This window comes from Physella acuta, unplaced genomic scaffold, assembly GCF_028476545.2.
Source record: "Physella acuta isolate Inbredline_101_S28 unplaced genomic scaffold, ASM2847654v3 ptg000063l, whole genome shotgun sequence".
NCBI classification, from domain to species: Eukaryota; Metazoa; Mollusca; class Gastropoda; family Physidae; genus Physella; species Physella acuta.
In genome coordinates this window covers 602,101-617,035 of record NW_026731583.1, presented here as the reverse complement: position 1 = coordinate 617,035, position 14,935 = coordinate 602,101, and the positions used below count along the sequence as shown (strand labels likewise).

General features: G+C 36.6%; 1 protein-coding gene across 1 annotated transcript; it reads right to left on the bottom strand.

Moving 5' to 3' along the window:
* Positions 1-2,919, bottom strand: LOC131950549 (hepatitis A virus cellular receptor 1-like). The gene is made up of 3 exons (XM_059312767.1): positions 2,719-2,919; positions 2,426-2,444; positions 1-410 (listed from the first exon to the last, which is right to left on the bottom strand). Exons 1-3 carry the CDS (start codon positions 2,917-2,919, stop codon positions 1-3), a joined length of 630 nt encoding a protein of 209 aa, XP_059168750.1.
* Between the last annotated feature and the right edge of the window lie 12,016 nt (positions 2,920-14,935).

The window sequence follows — 14,935 nt, the reverse complement described above, 5'->3', positions numbered from 1 at the left end:
TTAAATTGTGAGCTGTAAATGAAGTGCTGATGTGGGATGGAGTTTTGGTGGAGGGTAGTGTTTTTGGTGGAAGGTGGAGTTTTGGTGGAAGGTGGAGTTTTGGTGGAGGGTAGAGTTTTTGGTGGAGGGTGGAGTTTTGGTGAAAGGTGGAGTTTTGGTGGAAGGTGGAGTTTTGGTGAAAGGTGGAGTTTTGGTGGAAGATGGAGTTTTGGTGGAAGGTGGAGTTTTGGTGGAAGGTGGAGTTTTGGTGAAAGGTGGAGTTTTGGTGGAAGATGGAGTTTTGGTGGAAGGTGGAGTTTGGGTGGAGGGTAGTGTTTTGGTGGAAGGTGGAGTTTTGATGGAAGGTGGAGTTTTGGTGGAGGGTACAGTTTTTGGTGGAAGGTGGAGTTTTGGTGGAAGGTGGAGTTTTGCTGGAAGGTGGAGTTTGGGTGGAGGGTAGTGTTTTGGTGGAAGGTGGAGTTTTGGTGGAAGGTGGAGTTTTGGTGGAGGGTGGAGTTTTTGTGGAAGGTTGGTGTTTTGTTGGAAGGTTGGTAGATGGTGAAGTGTTGGTTGGAGGTGAGATTATCGTTGGAGTGTTGATGAGAAGTGGAATTTATTTGCGTTGTGGAAGTTTTCGAGCAAACATATCGATGTGAGGTTGAACTATGCTTGGGTCTCCAACGTCGGTAATGTTGGAATACATACAAATCACTTAAACAAATATAACTTCTAGCAAGCACATTATTGTGCTACCCATACATAATAAATTAAATACAGTTTTAACTAGATACTTATTATAAATGTTTACAACACAAGTGTGAATGTTAAAATATTTCATGATTAAGAAAATCCCTAAAGCACTGTCTTAGACACACATAAACACATATTTTCGTCCCTGGCATTAAAAAATAAATGTTAAAAGCGATTTATCTTACAAATGAGAGTCATACTTGCCGGAAAATCAGATAACTTTTTGGTAAGAATTTTTTTTAAATAAAATCAGCATTTTTTGTAATTGTGTTGTCTTTTATTGATACAAATTCTAAAAAGAAGATCGTATTTCATGTTTCGAAATTTTTTAACCTCTCTAGGATTTGCTTATAATCAGTGGCGTCACTAGGTCAGGTGTAACCCGATGCAGCTCTTCCCCCACCCCCACCCTCCACATAAACAAAGTATATATATATATGTGTGTGTGTGTGTGTGTGCGTGTGTGTGTGTGTGTGTGTTTGTGTGTGTGTGTGCGTGTGTCGGCCTACATAGGCTTATAATTTAAAAATATGCCATATAATTAATCATTAATGAAACTGGCAAAAAGCATTTTTCTTCTGCTTATTTTGCTATTTTTTGCCATTGTGTCACCCCCCCCCCAAATGGTGTCACCCGGTGCGGTTCGCAACACCCGCCCCGCCCTCGTAACGCCTATAAATAAAATGGATGGATTACAATTGTCGTCCCCAAACTCAAATCTATTCGCTTAGTGTGAAGTGCTGATTTATAATTTAGTTTTCTTTAATGCTACGATTACAACGTAATATAGGGGGCTACATAAAGTAAGAAATGAGTGTATAGACAAATTCGCAATCCTAAAGAACTTGTTTTATAATAATAAACTACTTGAGAAAAAAATAACATGACTAGTAGTAATCTACAAAAATAAAATGACTAGAAAAGTAATAATGAGCAAAAATAGTATGACCAGAAAAGTAATAATGAACGAAATTAAAATGACGAGAAAAAAAAATTTAAACATAAACAGATTTACTAGAAAATATAATAAGGCACAGGAATACTAGGACCAGAATAAAAGCAAATAAAGGGATAATGTGGTCAGCACCATACCCCCTTGCCGCCTTTACTTTTCTTAACGAGAGTTAGGTACACATCAGATCTGGGTGGACTCAGGGACGTTCCACGTACTTGAACTCGAATTCGGTAATGAGATTTTCGGGTTAGCACACTACCGCTTTGTAATTAATAGAAGGTATAGTGTCAGAGAGAAATATCGTGACTAGACAAAATATTATCAGAGAGAAAAAAAAACCTTATTTAAAAACAATACGAGACAAGAAAATGATTACCAGATAGAAAATAAACCACAACAATAAGTAAAACTTCTATTTTAAAAATATTAGATAGAAACAAGATGACTAGAAACAATAATTAAAAGTTAAAACCTTGTTGATTTTTTTAAATATTTTTCTTAACAAATTAAATAAAATAATAACAATTATAATATTTAAAATTGTATTTTTGTTTTTGATCAAATCACGTTAAACAGAATTATAAGTTTCAAAATAAAATTACCACTCAGTTATGTAACAGGATATGAGTTACCGGTTATAAATTACACATTTTACAAGTTACTTGGTACAAATAAAGGGGAAAAATGAACCATAACATTTGAGCCGATTCTAACACAAAAGTTCTGTAATAGTTTTCATACCTTCCTTATTGTCCCTAGACTGGGGAAAGGTAACCTTACTTTGCTTTAACATTCTTAACAAACAATAAGCCATAATCATGTTTCTCATATAATTCGTTAAACAAGGTTGGAACAGTTAACATTGTTCAGTGTACAAACAAATAACTCGGTTTGCTGATCATTTCTTCTTGGTTTTACACACAACATTGACAGACTGGTTTAGTTTTCCCAAGATTTTGAAACATAGAATTTAGCACGTTTCTAAATTTAGAACTCATCCGATAGTAGACGACAAAGTTGATACAAGAACCCACGGTCTCCGACAGGTAAGCCGTGCTGTAGAACAGAAGCATTAAGTTCTGGTACTTCCCTGGGTAGCCCAGCTCACGGTAAAAATCAATGGCCGTGTTGATGGTAGACTGGGGAACGAGGCAGGCAATGAACAGTACTGACACGACTACTACCATTTTGATGACTTTCATATCTTTTTTCACAAAGAGTTCTTTTTCCGACATTTTAGCGTTAGTTAGCTGCCCTTTGTTCCTGGCTCGTTTTCTCATTGTGAGCGATAGAATGATATTTGATATTACAATGATAGCAAAAGTTGTATAAGGCAACATAAGATCGGTGATGAAGTAAATAAAGCCGAATATATCGCTGCAGTTAGCACAAAAATTAACGGCAAGTTTTGTGCTGTTGCTTTGTGGGAAATATTAAAGTGTAAACATTAATAACAAACTATCACAATTTCTTGATTGTTACAAATTATATAGACAGTAAAAATATTCTTGTTCGTTTTTAAAAGATACAGTATATTTTAGATCTAGTTCTATATATTTTTCTGAAGATAATTGATACGCATCTCCGTCTTATAAACACATACTAGGTGATTTTCAGAACGATTACGAGATTTACTGACTTACTTTGGTTTATTTTTTAAAATAAAGTTAAGATGGACATTTTCTTTTTAAAATTACACCTAAATCTATGTTTAATTACAGGCGTACAGTCGAAGATTTGCTGCTACTTTAAATTACGTTTTTTTAAAAGTAGATCCAACTGAATGAATTGAATAAGATAATAGCCTACTCGTCGAATGTTTAGGCGATCTCAGTAGAAAGGAAATTCAAGGACACTCAATTTACATCATGTCTTTTTTTTTTAAACTTATTATTCATTTCAAATGGAAAACTTTTCAAAATTTCCATCTAATTTAATGAATTAACGCGAGTGCTTGTGGATACATGATATTATTTTATTCCATCTGGTACATAAATTAATCAGGATTTCCGACACGTAAGCTTGTTACCTATAGTTTTACAGGGACTCTACAAATCTAGGCCTATAAACAAAACTGACAAAACAATTTATGAGAGTTTCCTCAGCGCGCTACCGTATAGACGTGTGACTTGTATCACATAGGTGGTTTCTTCCAACCTAAAAAAGTCGACACCATATTTTTTTTAAATATTAGTTGCTGGAGCTCGGGTTTGTTCACGCTACAACCCTGATCTCACAGGGTGAACTGTATGTAAACCTGGAGAGTATTTTGATCAACCTTTGCAATCGGCAGGTAGAACACCCCTAGACGATCGGGCAGGTGTCAGGGGCGTCACGTGACGATTGTCAGAGCCACTGGGTATAGAACCGCTGGGACGCCGGCTGCACCCTCTAGTTTGGTTTAGTGATGGAATATAGTAGCCCACCGTTTCACTGGTGTAGAGTGCTCTTTAAGAGGAACTAGACTTACCCGGTCATCCCTTGGATAACTGTGGGTTTCGGGGGTCATCCATAAATGACATCACGTCTGTAACTTATCATCACAAAATAACCAGACCCCACATTATTCAAAAAGACGTTTTTTATCTTTTAAAAACACCGATTTCGGCTGAGCATAGGTCTGACCACACTATCCCTTCATATACTGACGTCACAGGTGACTCAACTCTACTTCACCTGCCCAGTATCCCGTCAAGTCTCAGACAACATTTTTTTATCGTTTAAAAAAACGATTCCGGCCTATTCTAGATCTAGATAGATAAATCACAAAGATTTATATCAAGTATTTAAGGACTAAAGAAGTTTAATAAAGAAACTCAAAAATGTATTATGATTTCAAAATGGATTGTATTTTTAACCAATTAATCTTTGGTTTGACCTAGATTCTAGATCTAGATCTATAAATAACTTTCTGGGACAGATTGTAGATCTAGAGACATTTATTGTAAAAAAATAAATGAAAAAGACAGTTGAAAATTGATATAAGTGTTGGAACGTCATAAAAACAGCAAACGGACGTATTGTTAAAGTTATAGCCGACAGAAAATTAGCTTTATAACGCGTTAAAGGTCTGAATAAGATACGAAATCTTGTATATACGAGCCGCCATTTATTGTACTTAAAAGTAAACAAATCATGTGACGTCACTATTCACTCGAAGTAAAGTCGTTTTTCTAAACTTTTAAAATTAATGTGGTTAATCTACCAATGAGAAAATCAATAAATTAATTAACGTCTTTAAATAAATGTGTGATTAACAGTCTGTATGAAAACAAAAATTGTTCTTTTCCTACATACTATTTTACAGCTCTATACATATAGCAGATTCTCTCCATTAGCCAATCAGACAAACAAAAAAAAAACAAATAAATATTCCAACGTAAACAAACTTGAGTTTTAGTAGTATAAAGATGTAGACGTCATTGTGTTCATGGGGGGTACCATAAGGACCGTTGATTCAAGGTATTTCCTCTCACCTGCTGTACAAGGCGCCCAGAATAATAAGAAAATGTATAAGAATAAGCTTTTAAATGCACTGAAAACTTTTTAAAAATGTATAAAACCTTCTTTCTATTATATAAAGCATTGCTCGTAAACTGGGGAAGAAAACATTGGAAACACGCAGGCATTAAATTAGTATAAAATTATCTGAAAAAAAACAACATTTAAAAACGCATTACAAAAAGCTAAGATACAGCTATGTTTAGTTACTTTAAATAGATTGTCAAGGTTCTCGAAGGGATCACTAATTTTCTGTTGGTCACAAAGAGTTGTATGCGACCTCACTTATCATTAGGAGTCTTCGATGGTTTGTTTTTAGTCTTTGCAGCCTCCTGAGATGCCGTTAAGGCTGACGGGAAATTTACTTACACTGCCGAGTGCATTATCGAGGTCCGTATAAAATATAGGTCATCTGCAGAACAATAAACTATCCTTTTTTCAATGTTGACGTAATTTTAAGGCTGCAAATACCCTAAAACTGTGAGCAATTTTTGCCCTATTTTTATATAGATAGAGTTTGATCAGAGCAGTTAAACAAAACAAATCAATACTTGTTTTGTTAAAAACACTACATATGTTGTAGGTGTTAAGGGACTTTTTTAGTATAACTGACAATCAAACTTATATAGCAAATAAACCTCCATGTTTGGTAAATTGTATAACATTCAAAAGTTACCAAAACATATCATAGCACGGATGAAGTATCATTGTCCACCCTTCATCACTTGTCAAGTGTTTGAATAATGTTTACTAGGTCCAGTTTTATTGATTTAGCTCAATTGTAATTCCAAATACACTACTTTAAGTCTGCAAGTATATTTCTCAATGAAATAAAGGCGGCAAATTGTAGCATTATTCTAAAAATGTATATAAATTGGCGAACTAACATTTCAATCAATTAATGTAAACTTCCCTTTAAGTTCGAACGATGCAGATGAAATAGAAATCATATTTCTTGTGCCCGGCATGTGGAGGGGTGGAGTGGTCAGCACTATGCCCAGCAACCGTTAAGTTCCTTAACTCGAATCAGAAACCCATCAGATCTGGTTTACGCAGCGACGTCTTCTTGGGCAAGCTACCAAGCGCTCTACCACACAACCACGCCGTCTCCGTGTTTACCTCTACCATACAAAATAATACTACATACAATTTTTAGATGCTATGTTTGTTTTGCAAAATTTAAAAAACATGGAACGAAATATATTTTTATATTTAGAACTCATGTGATAGTAGATGAGAATATTAACACTGGAACCGATGGTCTCGGTAAGGTAAGCCAAACTGTAGCAGAACAGTATCAGGTCCCGGTACTGTACGGCGTAGCTCAGCTCACGGTAGAAGCCAACGGCCGTGTTGATGACGGACTGGGGGATGAGGCAGGCAATGAACATCGCGGACACGACCAGAACCATCTTGATGACTTTCATATCCTTCTGGAACAAGAGTTAGTTAGCTGCCCTTTATTCTCTTTTCTTCTTCGCATTGTAGCGACGAGAATTAGATTCGATATGATAATTATAACGAAAGTCGTATGCGGAAGAAAAAGATCTGTTATGAAGTAAATAAAGTCAAATATGTTGCTATGGTTACCACGAAAATAAACTCCTAGTTTGGAGCTGTTGCTTTGTGGGAAATATTTCCAGTCTAAATATGTGACTAGGTACACTGGGACTAAGTCGAAGATTAGTATCACGTAGACACACACTACAATAAACAAAGAGACTTTCCGTGTGATGATAAGTCTAACTTTGAGGGGAGCGAACACACACAAGCACCTCTCGACAGAGGCGAAAGCTGTGATAAAACCACACACTCTGATGAAATAATTGTGTGGGTACACCACCACAGTTGCCACAAAATCCAATGGCACGATTGGAATATCAAGCTGCATGAACCATGTGTTCAACATGACATTTGACATCTGTAATGTCATCAGTGAACCAATGTCACTGACCGCAATAGCCACTAAAGCGATATTAACGTTGTCCTTGAATCCTTGCTTTAAAAAAACTAAAATGTTTACAATGTTTCCTAGAATTCCCATATTAAGTCCAAAAACTTCTCAGAAAATAAGAAAGTTGAGCGTTGTCACTATTTCAAATAACATTTTTGGCAGAATTACGAATTGAGGAATGCCAGAACTTTGGTTTCCGTTAATATTGAAAATTTGTAAAGAAATGTTATCGCCCATTATTAAATCTCAAGCTAAAAAGTAAATTAGATTTGAATTATTTTTTAAAGCTAAATTGTTAATATCTCAGGTACGAACGTTTATAATAATTAATCGTCTCCATATACTAAATGACCTACAATATAGGCCTACCCAAGTTTTTAAAGATGCAAATGTGGATAAAGACACCCTGCCGTTTATTTATTTTTTTAGTGATAAATTAAAATCAGTAACTCATATATCATAAGGTTCCCAGAAAGAACCGCAACGGAAAAAAGCGCAACGGAAAAAAGCGCAAATCAAAAAGCGCAACGGAAATAAGCGCACACGGAAAAAAGCGCAAAGAGAAAAAAGCGCACACAGAAAAAAGCGCAAAGAGAAAAAAGCGCAAACGGAAAAAAGCGCAAAGAGAAAAAAGCGCACACAGAAAAAAGCGCAAACAGAAAAAAGCGCAAACGGAAAAAAGCGCAAAGAGAAAAAAGCGCACACGGAAAAAAGCGCAAAGAGAAAAAAGCGCAAACAGAAAAAAGCGCAAAGAGAAAAAAGCGCACACAGAAAAAAGCGCAAACAGAAAAAAGCGCAAAGAGAAAAAAGCGCAAACGGAAAAAAGCGCAAACAGAAAAAAGCGCAAACAGAAAAAAGCGCACACGGAAAAAAGCGCAAACGGAAAAAAGCGCAAACAGAAAAAAGCGCAAACGGAAAAAAGCGCAAACAGAAAAAAGCGCACACAGAAAAAAGCGCAAACAGAAAAAAGCGCAAACGGAAAAAAGCGCAAACAGAAAAAAGCGCACACAGAAAAAAGCGCAAACGGAAAAAAGCGCAAACAGAAACAGAAAAATGCGCAACCAGAAAAAACACAACGAAAAATGTGCAAAAGAGAAATTTAGCACAAAGACCATATGGACTAGATGACACATTTATACATGACTGTTAGGGCTGCTGTGAGAGTGTCGTGTTTGATCACGTGATCTACTACCATTTAAAGCGTACCACTACCATCTGCATTCCCATCACCACGATACAGGCGATAATCACTTTACACAATGCCTATTATTTTCTTGGTCAATAATTATTCAACTACTATTCTCGTATAAACATAAAACTATCGACATTACACGAAGTATCTTTCACATTCTCCCTAGTCCGAACTACCTAGCTTGCATACTATAACAACCCGTTCCTATGGCAAAACTTCACTCTCTTTCATCCGCGTCATCAAACATGCATTCGTCATATCTCTCGTAACAACATTCATTCGCACCAAAATAACAATTTTGTATTTAATATTTTTTCACATCATGACGCACCTACCTACCTACCTACTACCCACCTACCCACCTACCTACCTACCTACCTAACTACCCACCTACCCACTTACCCACTTACCCACCTAGCCACCTACCCGCCTACATACTTACCAAACTACTCACCAAAAAAGTATCGGCGAAGTTCGTAAGTTTCGTAAACTGTACTAGACATCTTTTTTTTAATGAAAATTCATTGACCTCATTGACATATGTTACATATATGTTACATTTTGCGACAACCTTAATTAGTGCGTTGGGCTTGTATGAAAACTCACTTCGAACTAACTCAATTACATGCTATTTATTTTAACATTACACGTTAAGCGTCACCCAACTGTTGTGATGTGAGGTGAGGACAGGTTCGACAATAAACCAACACGAAAGTACGAAAGAGACATAGATTACCTATTAGAGAATGGACCCCTTAACTTTCCTAACCCCACCATTTATTATACCCTACCTAACCTCTAAATTTACTGCGCTAAACGTCACTTCCCTCCCAATCGTTCCTATTCTACAGAATTGTGTATACTATTTATTTACATTCTTTAATCTCAATATAACTAAAATAGACTTTTGTTTGAAGGGTAATGAAAACATGTAAACAAAAGGGACGCTACTCTAAATCTATGCGAATACTTATATGCAGTGGCGTAGGCAGGGGGGGATTATGGGGGGTCATAACCTCCCCCCATAGACCCCTCGGTATATATATATATATATATATATATATATATATATATATATATATATATATATATATATATATATATATATATATATATATATATATATATGTGTGTGTGTGTATATATGTGAAAGATACTTCGTGTAATGTCGATAGTTTTATGTTTATACGAGAATAGTAGTTGAATAATTATTGACCAAGAAAATAATAGGCATTGTGTAAAGTGATTATCGCCTGTATCGTGGTGATGGGAATGCAGATGGTAGTGGTACGCTTTAAATGGTAGTAGATCACGTGATCAAACACGACACTCTCACAGCAGCCCTAACAGTCATGTATAAATGTGTCATCTAGTCCATATGGTCTTTGTGCTAAATTTCTCTTTTGCACATTTTTCGTTGTGTTTTTTCTGGTTGCGCATTTTTCTGTTTCTGTTTGCGCTTTTTTTCCGTTTGCGCTTTTTTCTGTGTGCGCTTTTTTCTGTTTGCGCTTTTTTCCGTTTGCGCTTTTTTCTGTTTGCGCTTTTTTCTGTGTGCGCTTTTTTCTGTTTGCCCTTTTTTCCGTTTGCGCTTTTTTCCGTTTGCGCTTTTTTCCGTGTGCGCTTTTTTCTGTTTGCGCTTTTTTCCGTTTGCGCTTTTTTCTCTTTGCGCTTTTTTCCGTTTGCGCTTTTTTCTGTTTGCGCTTTTTTCTGTGTGCGCTTTTTTCTCTTTGCGCTTTTTTCTGTTTGCGCTTTTTTCTCTTTGCGCTTTTTTCCGTGTGCGCTTTTTTCTCTTTGCGCTTTTTTCCGTTTGCGCTTTTTTCTCTTTGCGCTTTTTTCCGTTTGCGCTTTTTTCTGTTTGCGCTTTTTTCTGTGTGCGCTTTTTTCTCTTTGCGCTTTTTTCCGTTTGCGCTTTTTTCTCTTTGCGCTTTTTTCTGTGTGCGCTTTTTTCTCTTTGCGCTTTTTTCCGTGTGCGCTTATTTCCGTTGCGCTTTTTTATTTGCGCTTTTTTCCGTTGCGCTTTTTTCCGTTGCGGTTCTTTCCGGCCACCATATCATAAATACTTGCAAATCTGTTCGAAAAAGCAAAAATAGCATTGCTATAATTATATTAATTTATTTTTTTAAAAACTCCTTCTCTATCGCATACATTTTCCCATTCCCGATAAAGAAAGTATTGAATAATGCAAAATAATAATTTCAAATAAAATGGAGCCTTCTAACTGATTTACAAAATAATAGTAAATCATAAATTATAAATTATAAACTGTTACCCTTTATTTGTATCTATTAGCCTTTGTATGAAAGTTTTATCGTGATTTTTACGAAAAAGCGTAAAATATAGAACCATATATTTAATTTTTACAAAAAAAAATATTAAAATATTTTAAACTCTTATTGTTTAACAAATCATCCGGCCATTAAATACATAGATGTATGTTTTAAACATCATAATTTGCCGTTAAACCAGAAAATAAAAAAGTACTCTCCCTAACATAATTTTATTTAGACAAAACTAGATAATTAAAGACGAATCCTACCGTGTGATTTTTTTTAAATAAATAGCCTACTGTTGTCTTTTTAAAAATAAACTCTAATCAATAGACAATTACATAGGCACAGGAACACAAATGTTATTAAATGACTAGTCTCGTCTCTCGAGGTTAGCCACGCTGAAGGGAATTGTTTGACAAGTTCTCTGTGCTGAGGGAAATGTTCTATACAAGAAAAGCCAGGAGACACATCTTGATGAGATGTTTTGCCTTTAGGGACATTTCGGGAGACTAGCCCTGGACTAAGTTAAATGGCAGGCTCTGGTCTGTGGCTTATGTCCCCGTGGGACGATAGACTACTGATAGGCTACTGACTACTAACGCTGGTCTTATAACCCACAGCCGTGTTAACCGGTCTTATAACCCACGGCTATACAGCCGTGTTAACCGGTCTAATAACCCACAGCTGTACAGCCGTGTTAACGGGTCTTATAACCCACAGCTATACAGCCGTGTTAACCGGTCTAATAACCCACAGCTATACAGCCGTATTAACCGGTCTAATAACCCACAGCTGTACAGCCGTGTTAACGGGTCTTATAACCCACAGCTATACAGCCGTGTTAACCGGTCTTATAATCCACAACCGTGTAAACCGGTCTTATAACCCACAGCTGTACAGCCGTGTTAACGGGTCTTATAACCCACAACTATACAGCCGTGTTAACCGGTCTTATAATCCACAGCCGTGCTAACCGGTCTTATAATCCACAGCCGTGTTAACCGGTCTTATAATCCACAGCCGTGTTATCCGATCCTATAATCCACAGCTGTAATAACAGGTCTTTAAAATCCACAGCTGAACAACCGTGTTTACTGGTCTTATACCCCACAAACGTGTTAGCGGACTATTTAACTCAGCGAAAATAAATGTGTTTAAAAACCTTTTTTTCTTAAATCACCGACAATTTTGTTTAAAGTACTTATATTGTCAGGCGCCAGATATAGGCAGTTATTGTTTAAAATTTTATGGACATATTTAGAAATAATTAGTCTATTAAATTTAAATAAAATAACATTCATCTTCAATTTGAAATTGAAACAAGTTAATTAAAAAAGTCTAGTGACATTTATGCGCAATTTCCTTATGTTATCTAAAAATAGCTCTGACGTATAATGCTTGGGTGCGTTCAGTCTAGAAGAACGATCGGTTTGTAGGTGTTTATGTAATTTTAAAAGTTGTGACCGAACGAGAGGATATTTTTGAAAACTTTCTTCGGCAATATTGTTCTAAATTATGGCGGGAATCGATTGGTACATGTTTCAAGTCGCTAAGTGGTCTGGTTGCCGAGATATGGGCCAAAAACTGAATTTTTTCAAGGTTTTTTGGCTTTCCGGGAAATACATGAAAGAAACCCGGAATTTTTATGGCCTATGCTCATTCTCGTAACTTGCTTAACACAATTGCTTTTGGAACTAGTCATCGATATTGCTTCGTTGAGGAGGAGATACGACTTAAAGCCCGGACACACATTCATCCATACATTCATTCATCCATCCATCCATTCCCAGAAATGACGAGTTAATAAACGCAATTCTCCAGAATGGAAATTGCGCTAAAAAATAGGCCTATAAATTATGATGTTCAGCAAGTCCAGATGTACCTTACTGACACACACTTGTTATTTTAAACTCTGGTGTGATGACGTAATGTTAAGTAGATTACAGCTAGGCTAGAGAGCTTCAAAACTGGAGGTCAATCTGCAGATGACAGATGACATGTGATCGCAAATCCGAGTATAGGTCCAATTCTCGTGACCAGATGGCGTTTATGTTGTAGTTAGCTACAGCATACAGTCGAGAGAGATACTTAGGGACGCAGTTAGAGGGTGGGGAAAGGTGTGATGAATCCGTCAGAGGGTCCAGCAGTAAAGTTAGTTGCCAGGAATAGATCGGGATATGGCTAGTCAGTAATAATGATAGGTATAGTTTACTTTTGTTTATAGTGTTGGTATTGATCAAATAATAGACAGTGTTATGTGTATATATTGAGGGTATTTTATCTTGATTGAAGAGAACAAATTAGTACCAGAGAAAGAGAGACATACTCGGTTCTAGGTGATTCCTCCTGGTAGGGCCAACGTCACTACAGCTGACCTTTTCCATGTTTGTCTTGGCCTAGTTACTTTCCTCTTTCCTTGGGGATTCCAGTTGAGTGCCATTATAATTAAGTAAACCGAAAATTATACGGCGTTTTAATCACAGTTCCGTTTATGAACTATGAAATCCGTGCCAGAGGACATTTTCAAAAGCCACTTCTGATTTGCCCTGAAACGATTCAGCAGACCCTCCCCCCCCCCCCCCCCCTCTCCCCCATGCACGGCTTCCTACGAGAAAAATAAGTTTTATCTGAACAACTCAGTTTAACACTGGACGCTAAAGCCCAATATTATTATTAGTATTGAAGTCGGATTGATGGAATACGTTCATATTTACACTAACTAATTAGTTGGGGATAATGCTCACCCTTGTATGCCTTCCATTATCGTAGTCAGAGAAACTGATAAACTCTACCTCATCTGCACAAATTAAGGTGTAATCTACGTAGGGACTTATAAGATACTGTGTAAAAAAAAATTAATACATTTAAAGATCGACATCAAAGTACTTTAAAACAATATATTGTATAACTCATCAGTGAAGTCTCACAACAAGACGTTTTTACTTTCTCGTATATACGTAGTGGTGGCCGGAAAGAACCGCAACGGAAAAAAGCGCAACGGAAAAAAGCGCAAATAAAAAAGCGCAACGGAAATAAGCGCACACGGAAAAAAGCGCAAAGAGAAAAAAGCGCACACAGAAAAAAGCGCAAAGAGAAAAAAGCGCAAACGGAAAAAAGCGCAAAGAGAAAAAAGCGCACACAGAAAAAAGCGCAAACAGAAAAAAGCGCAAACGGAAAAAAGCGCAAAGAGAAAAAAGCGCACACGGAAAAAAGCGCAAAGAGAAAAAAGCGCAAACAGAAAAAAGCGCAAAGAGAAAAAAGCGCACACAGAAAAAAGCGCAAACAGAAAAAAGCGCAAACGGAAAAAAGCGCAAAGAGAAAAAAGCGCAAACGGAAAAAAGCGCAAACAGAAAAAAGCGCACACGGAAAAAAGCGCAAACGGAAAAAAGCGCAAACGGAAAAAAGGGCAAACAGAAAAAAGCGCACACAGAAAAAAGCGCAAACAGAAAAAAGCGCAAACGGAAAAAAGCGCAAACAGAAAAAAGCGCACACAGAAAAAAGCGCAAACGGAAAAAAAGCGCAAACAGAAACAGAAAAATGCGCAACCAGAAAAAACACAACGAAAAATGTGCAAAAGAGAAATTTAGCACAAAGACCATATGGACTAGATGACACATTTATACATGACTGTTAGGGCTGCTGTGAGAGTGTCGTGTTTGATCACGTGATCTACTACCATTTAAAGCGTACCACTACCATCTGCATTCCCATCACCACGATACAGGCGATAATCACTTTACACAATGCCTATTATTTTCTTGGTCAATAATTATTCAACTACTATTCTCGTATAAACATAAAACTATCGACATTACACGAAGTATCTTTCACATATATACACACACACACATATATATATATATATATATATATATATATATATATATATATATATATATATATATATATATATATATATATATATATATATATATACCGAGGGGTCTATGGGGGGAGGTTATGACCCCCCATAATCCCCCCCTGCCTACGCCACTGCATATAAGTATTCGCATAGATTTAGAGTAGCGTCCCTTTTGTTTACATGTTTTCATTACCCTTCAAACAAAAGTCTATTTTAGTTATATTGAGATTAAAGAATGTAAATAAATAGTATACACAATTCTGTAGAATAGGAACGATTGGGAGGGAAGTGACGTTTAGCGCAGTAAATTTAGAGGTTAGGTAGGGTATAATAAATGGTGGGGTTAGGAAAGTTAAGGGGTCCATTCTCTAATAGGTAATCTATGTCTCTTTCGTACTTTCGTGTTGGTTTATTGTCGAACCTGTCCTCACCTCACATCACAACAGTTGGGTGACGCTTAACGTGTAATGTT